The 18,121-nt window shown below is 42.8% G+C and overlaps 1 protein-coding gene across 1 annotated transcript in view; it reads left to right on the top strand.

Moving 5' to 3' along the window:
* CAGE1 (cancer antigen 1) overlaps window positions 1–4,552 on the top strand; it is a 41,001-nt gene extending 36,449 nt beyond the window's left edge. The window contains exons 10-11 of the mRNA XM_087437894.1: window positions 1,360–1,428; window positions 4,378–4,552. Coding sequence (XP_087294020.1) covers window positions 1,360–1,428; window positions 4,378–4,552 — 244 coding nt within the window. The remainder of the gene's footprint in view (window positions 1–1,359; window positions 1,429–4,377) is intronic.
* The last annotated feature ends 13,569 nt before the right edge of the window (window positions 4,553–18,121 follow it).

Here is an 18,121-nt window from a genome sequence, read left to right as displayed (position 1 = left end):
CCTGAGGCAGATGTGTTTTGTTTGGTCCATGTAATGTTTAAAATATTTTTGAATTATTGCCAGAATTTAAAAAGGACAATTTCCTGCAAAGGTTTAGATTTCTCCTCTTTAAAAATAAGATCTGACATCATTGCTGCAACATTCCCACATGGCAACACTTGGCAATTGCTGAATAGCAACTTCTTCCTTTAGGTGGGGAAGAGGGTATATGTCCTCAGGTTTGTCCAAATCCCCATTTAGCCGGCGTCATTCATTTCACATAATTACCTCACTCTCCCATAGGCATCTGAGGCTAAGACCCCTGGGGTGGAATTTCCTGCCCGCTAAGGGTCTGTCTACCCTCTATAGTAGGCTGAATAGTGGCCCCCAAAGATATCCAAATCCTAATGCCTGGAACCTGGGAATGTTCCCTTATACAGCAAAAGAAACCTTCAGATGTAATTAAATTAAGGATTTTGAGATGGAGAGGTTATCCTGGATTATCCCGGTGGGCCTTAAATGCGATCATGATTGTCAATATAAGAGGGAGGCAGAGAGAAATGTGATGGCAGAAGGAGGCAATGTGACCATGGCAGCTGGGGGGAAAGGGCGGTGCGACAGATGCCACGAGCCAAGAGATGAGGACAGCACCCGGAAGAGGGAAAAGAAGGTGAGGAGTTCTCTTCTAGAGCCTCCTGAGGGAGCACCTCCCTGCTGACACCTTGATTTCAGCCTGATGAAACTGCTTTTGGACTTCTGACCTCGGGAACTGTGAGAGAATAAATGTATGTTGTTTAAAGCCACCAAGTTTGTGGAAACTTGTTACAGCAGCCACAGGAAACTATTACACCCTCCCTGGATGGTGGAGGAGACTATCTTAATGGAATTTGCCCTCCTATATATCTCCCTTGCTAAAAGCCATAAAAACAGAACACAAGTAAATCTCTAGCAGGTCACCTGCGTGCTGTGATCCTTCCTGTAACGCTATTACACATTTTCCCATGTTAAAGCAGTTCACAGCTCAGGGGTTTTGCATTTAACATGTCACCGCCGGATCATTTTGGGTTCACTCATACAGAGTGAGCGGTTCTCGACCCACTGTGTAAATGAATATGGAAGAACATCTAAATGTCTCTTTATAGGTTTACTGCTATCTCCTTTCCTTCTTCACCACTGGAAGCTATAAAGGGAAAAACTGATTAAATGATTTGAGTTGCTAGGAAAGAATCTCATATTCCCATATAGTGAGATGGATGGAGGATGTACAGAGAGCTAGACCACCATTTGAATTTATCTACTCAAATCCTCCAATGAATCTAACAAAATATTAGTTTAGAAAAGTCTATTTTAGTCATAAAATTCAACTGTTTCTTCTTTTAGTTTAGAAGAGAGAAATAAACATTTGGAAGATTTAGTTAGGAGGCCCAGAGAGAAAGCCAGAAAACCAAGGTAAGTTTTTCTTTCTTTTTCTTCATAATAATGTCTTTAACTTTAGAATATATATATAATAATAACTAATACATTTTTAAAAACTTTTTTCCTTATCTCAATTTAGACAAATAAGATAAATTATGTGAAAGTGCTTGGTATTTTGCCTAGTATGAAATAGTTGCTTGATAAATGTTTTTTGTAGGACCTGAATTGGAAAGCCAGGTTCCCTGCCCTCATGGAACTTACAGTCACTTCTAAGGAATATACTATAAAGATTATGAGCTAAGATTTTGTCTACAATAAAACAGCTTACCCTGCTATCAATATATAGCAGACCAAATTTTCTTACACTAGTGTTAAATCTTATAATCTGTTATTTTAGAAGATTCTCAGTATTTGATGCTAACCAGGTATACGCACAAACCCTATGGAGTTGATTAAGACCATAGTAGGATGTTAAAATGGGACTCTTCCTGGCCTAGTTCCTGAGGTGCTAGTAAAACATTTACCAGTTCCCAAAATGTGCAGTTTCTGAAGAAAATTTCAAAGAACCTGTTTCGTGACTCATATCCCTCGGCCAGATCCAACATATAAAAAGTGTAGAGAGTGGGGGAGATTGGAGAAGAGATTTCTTTGACTCTCTCATGTTGTGAGCTCCCATCAGCCCCAAGTAATTCTACCTCTTTTACCTAAAGCCTTGTAAGGAGTTTCTAGGAGATCAGGTAGAGAGCTTTGAAATATGTTTCCTAAAAGTTAGGAAACACAGAGGATGAGTGACTCATTCATGCCTGAGAAAACTAAAGCAAGCTGTAGCAGCACGACAGAGGGGCTGTTGGGGTGGCCTGTTCTCCCTGTGCTTGTCATCAGGACACAGGATGTATGCAGTAGTTTCTTAAGAACAAGGCAGGTAAGAGTTGAGTTTTCTTGGGGTCTGCCCAAGGCTCCCTGGAGGGATACCAGCAGCAAGAAGCTGGAAGGGAATGCCAGATTGTTAGGGACTGATGAAGCAGTGACCATCGGAAGAGAGATACATCAGCCTGGGTCAAGGGAATTGTAGGACCGAGGTCCTTAGCAATGGCAAGCTCCAAAGAGAAAGAATCAGCTTTAGCCATTTGCCAAGCCCAGAGACTGCAGAGCCATCCAGCCACGTAAGAACTGTCCTATCTCTTTCCTTCCTCCTCCTGCTGAAAATGGAGGAGGTGAGCGAAGAGAGCAGAAACTGACCTCCAAGGGCAACTAAAGCCTTAGCTGAGAGTAGGGGGTAGAAGACTTATTTTCGAATGAAGATGAAAGGATTGCTTAATATTTAAGACTGGGTATTCTGATTACTGAGTTGAGACTGTGCTCATGCCTCACAGTGATGACGGACCATTACCTTAGAATGAGCAAAAAGTCATTGGGCTGCTGCATATTCAGCCCCCGGCAAAGGAAAAGCTTCCCTGAGTGAAAAAAGTCTAAAGTAGAAGTGAGAGGCAGACATTGAAGTTGCCTTTTGATTATGTCATGGGTCACATTGGTTCAGCATACCATTTGCAAATACAACTATATTTTGAGAATCAAAACCCCTCAGCAGGTTTATACTAGTATTTGCAAAGTGATAGGTTAACTACAATTTTTTTGGTAATATTAAAGAGTGTGATCTGATGTCTGTTATATTACAGATGCTCAGTAATTGCTAATTTAAACTGAATATGAATCTTCTCTGAGTTGCTGAAACTGTAATATATTTTTCCAAAATTATTTTAAAATAAGAAACTTTGCATGTAAATTTACACATTTCACTAGTTCAGATATTTGTTTACTTATACTCAGCTTATTTTCACAGTGGATTTGAGGCCCATTTGTATAGATTTAGACTGGCCTTGAAACAAGGGGTTCAGGTGGAACAGAAGGGCTCTCAAGGCCCTTTTCAGCTGATAAGGCTGTTTCTTAGAAAACTTAAGACTTAAATAAGCCTTCAGCCACCACCACCCATGAAGCCGCCTCCCATTGACCAATTGAGCTCAGTAAATTCAGCACGCAAGCATACTTTCCACTACCTCTGCACCATCTCAAAACTATGGTGCTGCTTGTGCCAGTTGTCTTCATGAGTAGAAAGAGTGGGAAATAGGGAGATAAAAGTGAGCACTTTAATAGTCTCAGATGTCTTATTTTTGCCTCTATTTCTTCATCATTTCCAAGGAAATTCATGAAGTTTTCGAGTCATAGCCAGAATCTTATCCTAAGTAAATCTAGAAGAATGTTAAAATATCATGAGTCTGTGGCCCACTATGTTTATTTAATTGCAGTGAGAATAATCTATGTATTACATACCGAAAAGCTTTATCTTAATATTTTAGGGTCTCGTTGTTCTATCCTTTTTTTTTTTTTTTGTGAGGAAGATTGGCTCTGAGCTAACATCTATGTCCATCTTCCTCCATTTTGCATGTGGGATGCCACCACAGCATGGCTTGATGAGCAGTGTGTCGGTCCTCACCCGGGATTCGAACCTGCGAACCCTGGGCCGCCAAAGCGGAGCGCACAAACTTAACCACTACACCACTGGGCCGGTCCCGTCACATCATTCTATCTTAAATGACAATTTCTCCTTGAAAGTCAGGGGAAAATATATTAAATAATGGTATGCTTGGGGCCAGCCTGGTGGTGTAGTGGTTAAGTTCGCGTGCTCTGCTTCGGCAGCCTGGGGTTCGCGCGTTCAGATCCTGGGCGCAGACCTATACACTGCTCATCAAGCCATGCAGTAGTGGTGTCCCACATACAAAAAATAGAGGAAGATGGGCACAGATGTTAGCTCAGGGCTAATCTTCCTCAGCAAAAAATAAATAAAATAAAATAAAATAAAATAAAATAAAATAAAATAAAATAAAATAAAATAAAATAATGGCATGCTTGTTCACTGTGTTCACTATTTTAGTCCTCAACCCCACCCTTTTTTTTTTTACGTTATTTTCTTTCTATTTCCTATAGACCAAGAAGATTAGAAAATCATCCCAAGTCCATCACTGTGGTAGGTCATATTGATGATCCTTATAAAGAATGTTATATTTCCATACAGTCTGACAACAACACAAGATTAAATATGAGTTCCTGGAGTTACATTTTGGTAATATTCAGCTTAGCTTTCCCCGCTGTCCTCAGATGAGGGCCTCTTCGGCCTCATCATACTTCATCCTGTAATTGGAAGCCTCTCCTTCTGAAACTTCCCTTGTGTTGACTTCATCCCCACAGCTACTGCTTCATGTCAAGCCCTCATCATTTTTCATCTGACCTATTACAGTCATCTCCTAATTGGTGTTTTTTCCTCCAGTTTTGCTCCCTTTCCTTCCATCCTCCACATAGTAGACAGAGCGATCTTTCAGAAGCAAACCATGATGATGCCCCTCCCCTACATAAAACCCTTCAGTGGTTCCCAGTTGCATTCAGGATCAAATCTAGCTCCTTAGCGTGGCATAAAAGGTCCTCTACAACCTAGGCCTTGTGCTCCCATCCAGTCTTCTTATTCACTGCTTCCTCCTTCTCATATACATCAACCCTATCTAACCACTAACTATTTTCTAAACAGGCTGTATTATTTTTATGCCTTCCTGTTATCCCCATGCAGCTTCCCCTACCTGGAATGCTCTCTTCCAGCTCCTTTTCTCCTCTTACTTCAGTTCCCACCTCACAGACATCTGCCAGCTCAAGCTCCATCCCCTCTATGAAGCCTTTCCTGCCCTGTCTCCCACATGGAACTGACTTGCTTCCTCCCATGTGCCCACACTGTACCTTTGACACAATAGCAGCTATAACATTTCATCACAATTCTCTGCTTACATGTCCCTTGACTTAACTAGAACTCTTTTAGTGCAGGAATTGTCTCATATTCATTTTGGTATCCCCAAGCACCTCCCCCTAGTAGGTACTAAATAGGAGTCAGTATTAGACAGACTTAGGACCCAGGACCAATGCTACAAGTGTAATTCCTAGTAAGCGTAATTCCTAGTGGAGTAATTCCTAATAGAAGATAACAGCTGCTGCTGCCCCTGTCCCACTCCAGCCCTGGGTATGTGTTCGTGAGTACTGTGGCCTATCTGTGACCTAGCTTTGTGAAGAGGGGTACAATCAAAGGGCATGTCTCCATATGCCCCACTGAGACCCAGCTGTTCTAACAGTTAAGTTATGAGGATACCTTAACACTATCAATTCTTAGTTATACTGTGCTAGTGAGCCACTTCATGAATTATTCATATTCTTGCCTCTATTCCTTTTTTATCATTCTGCCAGCTGGCAACCAAACCAAGGAAGATGAAACTCAACCAACCTGTTCCTTGTCCTGTTTCTTAGTGGGAAGAAGGTTGCAACAAACAAAAATGTTGATGATTGAAATATAGTATTGGTATTATCTGTGAAGTGCATCTATATATAGGCTTTCCTTGTACACTTCTTCTGTGTGTAACCAAGAATTAGCTGTTTATGGAATAAGAATTCCATATATAATCAAAAATTCCATATGTAATCAAGAATCAGCTGTTCTGTCACTAGATGCCTGTCTTTCCCAAAAACTTAAGAAACATTTTTTCCTTTCATTTTTAGATGCCAGAGATTTTAGAAGGAAATAGAAATGATTTAGATTGAACACGACTGAAGATTAAACATTAATCATTTTTGTCAGCTACTCCAGGAGCAGAGTCATTACTAAGTATAGTACCCAGATCAATCCATACAAATGATGCATTAAAGTCTGTACAAATGATGAAATTTTACCTTCCAAAAAATGTGATTACTTTTCTTCTAATTTCTTCCTGTGAACAATCAAACTTATTCCACATTAACATAAACAGATTAATAACGTGGCTTCTTTTCCAAATATCTGTCTGTTTATTCTCACAGAATACCACTCCCGTATTATCAGGCCTTTAATGACACATAAAAATAGTCATGGATCTCACTTCAACTTTTTGTTTCCTCCTGCAGGACATCCTTTTTCTCTCCAGGCAGGCAGGCTCTTCCTACTACCAACCAAATTTAAAAAGACACTAACTCTGAAATCCTTTGGAATTAAAACCCAGATGAAAGGAGAGGACTGGTCTTTTAAGACCTAACCCTTATAATTTCCACCTTAACATAGTTTTGAGGAATTAGTTCTGAATTTAAACAAAGGAACCAGAGACAGCTGATTTTGTGAGATGTATCAAAAAAAAAATGTACATAACATATATATGATCCTTTTGATAAATCCCAGAACCAGGATGGAGGTGTAACTATTGAAGCAAAATATACCTTGAGTGGAAGGGAAGAAGTTATTTTATCTCACTGAAATTAGTTTTGCACTTAAATTAGTCAGGTAAGTACAAGAGGAAAATATATGTAGAATATATATCTTGCCCTGAAGGGAGTGCTGAATAAATAAAAGCTATTATTATTATTATTATTATTATTATTATTATTATTATTATTATTATTATTTTTGTGTGTGAGGAAGATCAGCCCTGAGCTAACATCCATGCTAATCCTCCTCTTTTTGCTGAGGAAGACTGGCTCTGAGCGGACATCCATTGCCAATCCTCCTCCTTTTTTTCCCCAAAGCCCCAGTAGATAGTTGTATGTCATAGCTGCACATCCTTCCAGTTGCTGTATGTGGGACGCGGCCTCAGCGTGGCTGGAGAAGCGGTGCATCGGTGCACGCCTGGGATCCGAACCTGGGCCGCCAGTAGCGGAGCGCAATCACTTAACCACTAAGCCATGGGGCCGGCCCAAAAAGCTATTATTTTTGTTGAGGAATTCTATAAGACAGGTCTTATATGAATTTTGAAACAAAATTAGTTAATTTCTTAAATTCAAAAAGTTGCAATACAGTTTAAGACAAACCAAGAGAAATGCACAGTGAGTTGCAGCTATAACAGCATTTTGTTTCAGAAAATTAAGCATTGAACCTTTGGAGGTGATTCGAGTCTTAAAAAGAGACATTATTATTATTATTAGTTCCATGGGATCCTCTAGGGAAAATTAAAATATGATAGGAGGAAAATATTAAGATAAAGATGGCTACTGCAGCATCTGGAATCTGCACACGAACGTGATGAAACATGGAATGGAGGGATTAACACAGGTTGTCTACAAACAGGACTGTGTGCGGAAGTGCTACATTTGCCATATAGATATTAGACATTTCTGATCTTTCACCTACAGGTTGTCTCAAAATGAATGTGTCTCCTTTGGTTCATGGCTCAAGGATGCAGAGTCTAAGCCAGTCCATCTTTTAATAAACATTTAGTGATTTTCCGTGAACTATGTCATAGCCTCTGTGTTAGAATATAAAGAAAAATCAGGCAAAGATCACCAAGGACTACATAATCTGTTGAGGGAGATAGATAAATAACCTCTGTTCTAGAATGGTGTATAGGTGTCTGTCCCGGGTACTCTAGATGCATGAAGTGGCCCTGGACTCTGTGAAAAGACCTCAGGGAAGATTTTACAGAAGTGAGGACAGCTGAGCCAGATCTTCCTAGCTGACTAGCTGTTCCCCAGATAGATGGATGAGGAAAGCAACAGCACCCTCAAAGCCCGGAGGCCTGAGGTACCCGGTTACACTCCTTGCACCACAAGTAATGTCTAAAACCTACGTTCTTCATATGGCAGGAGGTGAAGAGGATCATGAAGAGCATTATACGCCGTGCTAGAAAATTTGACCTTGATCTGTATGAGAAGCTCTGAAGGATTTTAAGTGGAGAAGTGATGTGGTCAGATATGCATTCTGAAAGATCACTCTAATGGTGATATGAAAGATAGGTTGATGGTAGGGTGATGCTAGAATCAGAAGTTCCAGTTAAGACACTGCTGCAGTGCTCCAGGCGAGAAAAACTGAGGCCAGAAACTAAAATTGTGGCAGTGGAAATAAAGAGGAAGATATGGATGCAAAGTAATTTCAAAGGTAAAATGAAAAGGATTTGGTAATTGGTTTGCTGTAGGAGTGAAGAGAGAGGAGTCTGGGAAGCCTAGCAGGGTTCTGGGTGGGTAGTGGTCATCTTACTGAAGTAGAGAATACAGGAGGGACAGCTGATGTGCCGGGAGATGTGATGAGTTGAGGTTGCTGTGAAACATTCGGGGAGGTATTTAATAAGCAGTTAAATATATGCCAAGAAGGACCCAGTGGTCAGGGAAGGGACTGAAGATCAAGGAGACAGTGGGACAATTGATGATTCAAGGTCTCAGAGGAGGAAAGAGGGACGAGGTTCCACAGCACAGCACTGGAACAGGGACATCTCTTCCTCGGAGACTGGAAGAAAGGAAATCAGGATGGGCACATTCAGCGCAACTGCGAGCTGTGTTGTGGGAAGTTGGGGCTCATGGTGAAAGCGTCCCTCTCTTCTTGCAATAGGAGGCTTGAGGGGAGAGGGGAGGTTTGAAGTAGCCACAGCTTCTGCCCTCACAGCCAAGCTTTGGCTCTCACCGCAGGATATTATAAGGAGGCGCAATTTCCTCTCCATCTCATGATTTCTATATTTTTATCCACTTTCTTCTCCTTCCCTCTAGTCCCTTGTTCCACTGATTCTGACCCATCGTATCTTCTTGAGGACTTGCTCCATCAATCATTTTTACTCTCTCACACCTTTAGTTTATAACTCTTTACTGAATTCTTACCATAGCCTAAATATAAATCCTTCTTGCAACCCTCTTCTCCTCTAAAGCTCTCATGGTTCCTTTCTTTTCACTCCCCATTGTACCTTCTGAAAGATTGTTATTTACAGTTTACAAAGCACTTTTACATAGTATCTTACTCTAGAAGGCTATCTCGACTCAGGGTTTCTGATAAATATTTTTCCATGTTGCCAGTCTCAATATGCCAACTCTCATTTTTAAAGGCTGTATAATATTTCATGGAGTGTATATACATACATCATTTTTCTTTAGTTATAGTTAACGACAGAGTTTCAAGTTCTCACTTGGTAGTCCAGCATTCACTGCCTTACGTGCTCTGGCCCCAAACGACTTGCGTATGTTGGCTCGTACCGTTTCGTTTTCTTTTTTTTTTTAAGTTTTACATTTATAATTTTATTTATTTATTTTTTCCCCCAAAGCCCCAGTAGATAGTTGTATGTCATAGCTGCACATCCTTCTAGTTGCTGCATGTGGGACGCGGCCTCAGCACGGCCAGAGAAGCAGCGCATCGGTGCGCGCCCGGGATCCGAACCCGGGCCACCAGCAGCAGAGCACGCGCACTTAACCGCTAAGCCTCGGGGCCGGCCCCCGTTTCCTTTTCTTAAAATCCCCTTCCCTGCCCTAACTAAACTCAACTTCCTCCCTTCTCCACCTCCACCACCCAGTTCCTCATATTTAAAACATTTGTGTCCTTCAAGGCCTAATTTAAATGTCGCCCTCATCTTTGTCTGAAAGTACTACCTAGCTTCTCTGTTTTACCTATGACTTGCTAATGGTACTTAGCATATTTCTCTCTAAATTATAGCACATGGGAGATAGAACACTACAGCAAAAGGAGTACTCAACATGGGATCATAAGATTTAGGTTCAAGACCCAGCTCCCCCATGCTAGCTGTTGTGAGAAACTGAGTTCATAGTCACTCTATTTTAAGAACAATTATAGGACTGTGTTAATATTAATCTAAAAATGTAAATATTTTGTATGTTAGGTCTATCTTTAAAAGATTGTAACATTTGCCTATATAAATACAACTCTTGGTATGAGTGAGTGACATATATAATTCAAATCTAGCAGATCCAGTCTGAAATATTTACAAAGGACTTTGGGAAATAGTATGATTTCATGATTGTACCTCAGGGGTACGTTTTGAAATTGGACAAAGATCTTCCTGTATTTAGCAAGGCCAAGAGTGCATGAAGAACAATTAGAATATATTTTTAAAGAGATTCTAGTGAGCATGATATGGTGAAAATTCAACAAATGGGGCCCAAGTCAAAGAAGATGTTCCGAGAAAAGAAATTTCCAGATTTCACAGCGCAACTACTCCACTGGCGCATCCCTTCACTTCAGTTGGGCTAGATGACTGAATATCCCTAATCAGCTTTGCTACTGGGAGAATGGAGCTTAGGAAAAACTCAGTTCTTTCCCTCCTGTGTTTCTTCTTTACTCTCACACCACTACCACATTCGCAATACTTCTGACACCAGATGTGTGATGGTTTTTCCCCCACCAAGCAAATTCTCTGTGACATCAGCTGAGTGTCCTACAATTTAACTCAATTCTGACACTGTCTACCTGGAGGTAGCATCAGATCCCACAGGTTAAGGGCTCAGTCCCACAAGACTACCCCCAGCCCACTTCAGATGCCATCACAAGTCCAAGTTGTCACCTGAGCTTCTGACCAATCGGCTATAAATCAGAGGTTTCCATGGCCCCCTCCTCGGGTTTCATTAGTGTGATGGAGCAGCTCACAGAACTCAGGGAAACACTTACTTACATTTAACAGTTTATTTATTTATTTATTTTTAAAGATTTTATTTATTTATTTATTTTCCCCCCAAAGCACCAGTAGATAGTTGTATGTCACAGTTGCACATCCTTCCAGCCGCTGCATGTGGGACGCGGCCTCAGCATGGCCGGAGAAGCGGTGCGTCGGTGCGCGCCCAGGATCCGAACCCGGGCCGCCAGCAGTGGAGCGCGCGCACCCAACCGTCAAGCCACGGGGCCGGCCCTAACAGTTTATTAAAGGACGCAGATGAACAACAGATGAAGAGATACACAGGGTGAAGTCTGGGAGGGTCCCCAGCGCAGGAGCTTCTTTCCTCATGGAGTTGGGGTGCATCACCCTCCTGGTACAGAGGTGCATTCACCAACATGGAAGCCCCCTGAATCCCGTACTTTGGGGATTTTTATGGAGGTTTCCTCACATAGGCATGATCAATCATTAACTCCATTTCCAGCTCCTCTCCCCTCTCTGGAGAATGGAGGGTGGGGATGAAAATTCCAAGCTTCTAATCATGGTTTGGTCTTTCTGGGAACCAGCTCCCATCCGGGAACCATCCAGGGGCCTCCCAGAGTCACCTTTGTTAGACCAAAAGATGCTCCTAGTCGTCTTATCACTTAGGAATTTACAAGGGTTTCACCTGCTCTGTTCCAGGAACTGGGGGAGAGACCAAGATATGTATTTTCTATTATCTCACAAATAGGTATAACAACTACAGTATGTAAATACATGAGGAATTACTACAACTAATAAATATATCTTTTTTATATACTCTTCCCTTTATTGAGGGGTGATTTACATACTGTAAAAATCACCTATTGTAAGTGTAAAATTCAATGATTTTTAGTAAATTTACAGTCATGCAATAATCACAATCTAATTTTAGAATATTTCCATCATACCCTCCCCCCCATAATTTCCTCTGTCCTGTTTGCTGTCAATCACTACTTCCACTTCCACTTTCATTAGTTACTCAGTTACCAGGATTCTGGTCAGTCTTGTTCCTGAGGAGCATGCAAGAGAAGGGTCAGTAGGACAAAGTGATCAACTGCTGCGTTTGAGCATGAGGCCTTGAGGCTACTACTCAGTTACGTGTTGGTATTTCGCTGTCATCTGCCATGATCCATGTAGTTTTTGCAGGGACCAGCTGGCAAATTAAACTGGAATTTGACAGAGACCATCACCCCTTTGAGAGTGGCACACATCTCTACCATTTCCCTGGGATCTGGTTGTGTTTTTAATTTACTATCTTGACTGGGGAGAGGAGTGGTGGTGGCAGTTTCAGAAGCTCCCACTTACCTTTCATACTCTTAATAGCTCTCATTAGGAACCAATGTAAGGGTTCTTTCAACCACCAAGTATGTCCATTCCATCTGTGCTTTCAGGGACCAGATATGGGTATGTCTGATAACCTGAAGGACCCACTGTGAGCTGGACCTGGGCTGGGACTGCACGTATTACCTGGCTCCCATACACTCTTCCTCTAGATGGGGGCTGTGTTGGCACTTGAGATCCTGGATATAATGTCAGTTCAGACCTTGTGTCCAACAATCCTGCAAAGGGCTGGGTGTTCCCCTTTCCTCAATGCATGAATACTGTGAGTAAGGGTCCACAGGTCCCTTTGAGGAAGGATGGTGTATTCACTATCGAATGGCAGTTGTGGTGGTGTTTCAGGCCTCCTCATCGTAGGAACCAGGTTCTGGGATTGAGAACTGGCTCAGGCCCAGCTGAGGAAGAGATCATGACTTTTTATTGGAGTGACTGCCCTCAGCCTCCTGATCTTTCTTGATTTCTTTAATTGTATAAATTAAGCAATATGTTGAGTCCCATGTATCATATTAACAATTGCCGTGGCTTTCTATAGGTTACTCCTCTTGCCTATTCCCCATCACCTCTCCCCGATGGTGCAGCTCATGGTGATAACTGTGCCCACCTTGTTCCTGATGGTTAAGGGGTGCCACCTGGCCTCCATTCTCATCCTCTCATCCCCACTGCTATCAGCCCAGTTCCAAAACAGCATCTCTTACCCTCAGCCCTGGTCTACAGAGGACAGCTGACCACTGGTCTTCTCAAAGAGGCTGGAGCCCCTCTCATTCGTGCATTCCTTATCACTTTGGTAAATGGAGTGTCCTCCAGAACCTCTCACAGAATGTAAGCTGGTGAGTTTACCAGCATTATGCAGTATATCCATTCTTTTTTTTTTTTTGGTGAAGATTGTCACTGAGCTAACATCTGTGCCCATCTTCCTCTATTTTGACTGTGGGACACCACAGCATGGCTTGATGAGCAGTGTGTAGGTCTGCACTCGGGATCTGAACCTGCGAACCCCGGGCTGCCGAAGCAGAACACATGAACTTAACCACTATGCCACTGGGCCAGCCCCAGTATACCCATTCTAAGAGGCCTACATTTAGGGGCCAGGCAGAGAGAAGGAGGGGCCAGTGAGGTAGAAGGAGAACTAGGAGAGCATGGTTGTTGTTGAGCCTAGAGAAACAAATGTTATAGAAGCAGGTGAGGAGGGAGGGCTCAGGTGATGACCTGGGGATTTAGCAAGATGGAGATGTGCTAGTGCAGCGGTGAAAATAGAAGCCCAGTTGGACCAGGTGGAGGAGAAAATTGAGAGGTGAGATAGTGAAGTTTTACTGTGTCAGAGGCTGTTGCTGAAGGGGAGCAGGGGCCACGGGAGAATTTTGCTTTTTAAGGGGGACAATATTATAGTATATTTATATGTTGATGGGAGCGATGAATTGGAGAAGTAGAAATTTATTATTAAGTAGAAAGGAGAGGGCTGTTTTCAGAATCACACATTTTTGAGCAGGAGATAGGATCCCAACCACCAATGGTGGATGGACTTTGATGGGCCTATAAGCCTTTTTATTGTAACAAAGAGGAGGGCAGAGCATGAGTGCACAGATGGAGGTAAGGGGTGGGGTTTGTGGTGAGTGGTCAGGTGGTTGTGACTTTTTCCATTCTTTTCAAGAACATGTGAGCTGGCGGGGGTAGGGGTGGTGGTCTTTGAGCTGTGAAGAAAGAGGACCAGGTGGGAAGAGTGCTCTGGGAGGATGGGGAAGGAATGTAGGCCCTGCTTCTAAGTGAAAAGTTGGGCTGGAAAGCCAGAACTCCTTTGAAAGTCTTATTTTCTGTTTCTTTTTTCCATCCTGCCCCCTTTTCATAAGGATCACAAAAGAACTTCTTTTCTGTCAGAAGTAAAGTATAGTACAAAAATCTTAATTCTTTTCTTAGCCCTTGCTAGGTGAAAGAACACTTAAGTCTTTGTTTGCATGTAATAAACATAACTTTTTCGTTTTTGCTTGATATTGTCCATGAAAAATAACCAATAACCATGCTATAGATAAGAGAGATAAAGTGAGTTTTACTTGAGCCAGGGTGAGGATTATAACCTAGGAAGGCAGTTTCCACAAAGCAAGAAAGCATTCTGGAGAATCATGGTTTTCAGTACAGTCTTATACCTTTTTGGAACAAAGAACATACATTAAGCACGCCCAAGATACATATTCATAAAAGTTTCAAAGAGGTAGTCAGTTGCAAATTAGCAGGTCAACATGACCCTGAGGTCGGGAAAGGGACTAATAAGGCATAGGAGGGGAAGTATGTATTCTTATCTTAAGAGAGTGCATTCTATTTTTTTTTTGAGGAAGATCAGCCTTGAGCTAACATCTATGCCAATCCTCCTCTTTTTGCTGAGGAAGACAGGCCCTGAGCTAACATCTATTGCCAATCCTCCTCCTTTCTCTCCCCAAAACCCCAGTAGACAGTTGTATGTCGTAGTTGCACGTCCTTCTAGTTGCTGTATGTGGGGCGCCGCCTCAGCATGGCCGGACAAGCAGTGTGTCGGTGCGCGCTCGGGATCTGGACCTGGGCCGCCAATAGCGGAGCACGCGCACCCAACCGCCAAGCCATGGGGCCTGCCCAAGAGAGTGCATTCTTTAATGGTTAAAGCAGTTTGTACAATGTATGTCTGATAGGCCATAAGTCAGGCTTCTTTAGTTCAAGCCGAATCAGTATTGAACCAGAAGTTACCCCACATATCTCACTATGTGAAAATCTCTTGTCAATATTTTTTCATTTCTTATTAGGTCTACAATTGAACTTAGGTTGCAAATTTGTGGAGGAAATATGTCACTGGTAACAATACAACAAATTCAACAAATATTTTCTGAGTTACCACCTGGTGTCAGGCACTGTTCTGTAACATTGACTCAAGGACACAAAGATCCCTGGCCTCAAGATGTTGACAGACAGGAGGCGTAATGCACTAGATATTGTGTTAGAAGATCACAAGTGCTGTGAAAAAAGGAGAAGAGCGAGAGGGGACTCGAGAGTGCAGGGGAGGGAGGCAAGAGGGTTGTAACCATAAACTGGAAGGTGAGGGTGAGCCTCGTTGACAAGTGACAGTTGAGCAAATGTTGAAAGGACATGAGGAGGTTCACTGGCTACTCAGTTACCAGGCAGAATACAACAGAACCAAAACCCGTGCTCCATAAACACATTTGCTAACGGTGCTGAGAGAAATCTTAAGTAATCTAAGGAAAAGAAAGCTCTGCTCTTACAAATTCTAAGGGAATAAAATGACAAAAGTGGAGAATCAACTGGGATTTGCCTGAGCTGTATGAATGGGAATAACCAGGATGTGTTATATTCTTGGAAAACGTATCGTCAAAGAGATAGGTGCAGATGTGAGAGTGAGAGAACATGGGGAGATATCTGGGAGGACCTAAATAAATTAGTAGATGGAATTCTTTGTGTGTGTGAGGAAGATCAGCCCTGAGCTAACATCTGTTGCCAATCCTCCTCTTTTTGCTGAGGAAGATTGGCTCTGGGCTAACATCTGTGCCCATCTTCCTCTACTTTATATGGGATGGTGCCACAGCATGGCTTGACAAACGGTGCGTCGGTGCACACGCGGGATCCGAACCTGTGAACCCTGAGCCACCGAAGTGGAGCGCATGAACTTAACCACTACGCCACCAGGCCGGCCCCAAGTAGATGGAATTCTTAATTCCACAAGTTAAGGATGGGAACCCACTAAGGGGGAGAGCTCTGGGTGGGCACCAAGGGAAAGCTGTTTACTACAGGGAGAATGCAGACCACAATAATGCAGAATTTGTGAGCACTAAGATCAGGGCGAGTATTTTACTTTGCTGATCCATAGGCTACTGCTTTTTATACCAATCCGACAGCCACACAGGTCTCTTTGTTTTGTGTTTGTATGTTTTCATTTTCTCTAAGTTCATCACAGCAGTCACCTCCAGAGTGGGCACACTTTATTTGTTCCTGCTGCACCTTTACTGGTGATGGGGTTCAGGGCAGGCTGCCCCAAGATGTGCCACTCTGGTATGCGGATTATTTCGGGCTGAAGACAATAAAGGCTCAGAAGACTCTGAAAGAAACTTTGACCTCCCCATCCCCCCACTAACTGCCTAAAAGGATTTAAGATAGAAGGCCTGTCCCCAGGACAGGCCATCACCATAGATAACTCTGGGTATGGATAGACTGGGAGGGTCCTTGCTAAGCCCATTCTTATCAAAGTTCTGTTTACGAAACATTTATATTTGGAAGGGAAATCTCCACTTGTAAAGGTATCTCCCTCTCTGGACTGAGAAGAGGTGGGGATGACCTTATCTCTAGAAACTTGTGAATGCATAAGGGGAGGCCTTAAATCTGCATAATAATCTTACTCTTGTTTACTGTGCTCTTTTGGTAATCTCCTGTATCTGACTCCCCCCACCCCCAACATCCTTCTCTGTCTGTAGCTGAGGATAGTGTTTAAGATGAGAACCTCTGCCATTTTGTGGAGTTACTCAGTTTCCCTGGTTTCTCCCATGTATACATGTTGTAAAGCTTTGTTTGATTTTCTCTTGCTATTCGGTCTCATGTCAATTCAATTTGTAGCCCAACCAGAAAGGATTCAGAGTGCGTAGAGGATAGTCTTCCTCCCCTTCGGTGGCTGGTCATCTAAAATTCGAGTCCCAGGGCCGGCCCCGTGGCTTAGCGGTTAAGTGCGTGTGATCTGCTGCTGGCGGCCCGGGTTTGGATCCCGGGCGCGCACCGAAGCACCGCTTCTCCGGCCACGCTGAGGCCACGTCCCACATACAGCAACTAGAAGGATGTGCAGCTATGACATACAACTATCTACTGGGGCTTTGGGGGGGAAAAAAATAAAAAAAATAAATAAAATTATTAAAATTCGAGTCCCAAATAAAATCCATTAGTAATCATTTAATAACATAACTGAAGTGGAAGTCCCAGTTTAAGCCTAAACTGGATTATCCTTACAGGTTCAGGCTATGTCTAAACATGTCTTGAGAACTGGAGAGACAGACCTACCAGGAATCTCTTTAACATAAGGAATGAGAGTTCTCCCTGCTGGAAATCAGTCCTCTGCAGGGAAAAGAGAGTCAGTGAGACACCCTTGGCCCAGTGACAGAGGGAATAGGTGATTTTGAATACAACATGATGTCTGTATCTTCTATTATAGTCCACACTGGATTCTCATGCTAGGAGAGAGCAGCAAGTTATATAGAATCATGTGTTTGTCAAAAAACCTGTCAGACATCAGGAACTCAGAGCAGGTCTGATTTGAAACTCATGAAACAGAAAGTGCCTCAAAGTTGGGAAGGGAGATTCTTCCCATGCCAGTAGAGTATTCAGCAGGGTTCAGCCACATCAAAATGGGGTCACCAGTCCTGGTGGTTTTGGCACAGAGTGGAAGCTTTGGTACCACCCATGCATAGGAGTGGAGGCAGCAGCAAAGTGAGAAGATGCCTTCCATTCTGTGGGGTTCCTTAGTAGCAGCAGCAGCAGCAGCAGCAGCAGCAGCACCAGTGGCCTGATGAAATGAAGCGAAGCTGAACTGGCTCAGCCCAGCACTGTGAGGTTGTGACTTGAGCAGACAGAATTAGACAGTGGCAGCAGCAGCCACAAGCTGCCTTAACAGGGGCCCCAGGGCAATGAAGTCTTGAGCAGAGCCAATGCAGGAACAGAACAGCAGCTGTCCTAGGCCAATGGGGCATGGAGTCTGGAATCAGAATGCCAAGTTCAAATCTTGCATCTGCCATTGACTAGTTTTTAAGCCTTGGATAAATTACCTTTCTGTGTCTCAGCTTTCTTCGTAGTCAATAATATCCAGCTCATTGGGAGTTTTAGAGATTAAATGAAATTAAACATGAAAGCACAGTTTTAAGGGACAGTGATTAGCAATAATAAACACACAAGGGTTAATGTGTTTCAACATCCATATGACATCACACTGGTCCAGTCCACCAGTA

The sequence above is a fragment of the Ceratotherium simum genome, chromosome 13, assembly GCF_057802395.1.
Source record: "Ceratotherium simum simum isolate JZ-2026a chromosome 13, ASM5780239v1, whole genome shotgun sequence".
Lineage (NCBI taxonomy): Eukaryota > Metazoa > Chordata > Mammalia > Perissodactyla > Rhinocerotidae > Ceratotherium > Ceratotherium simum.
Note: the sequence above shows the minus strand (reverse complement) of the source record. Positions and strands in the feature narration are given on the sequence as shown.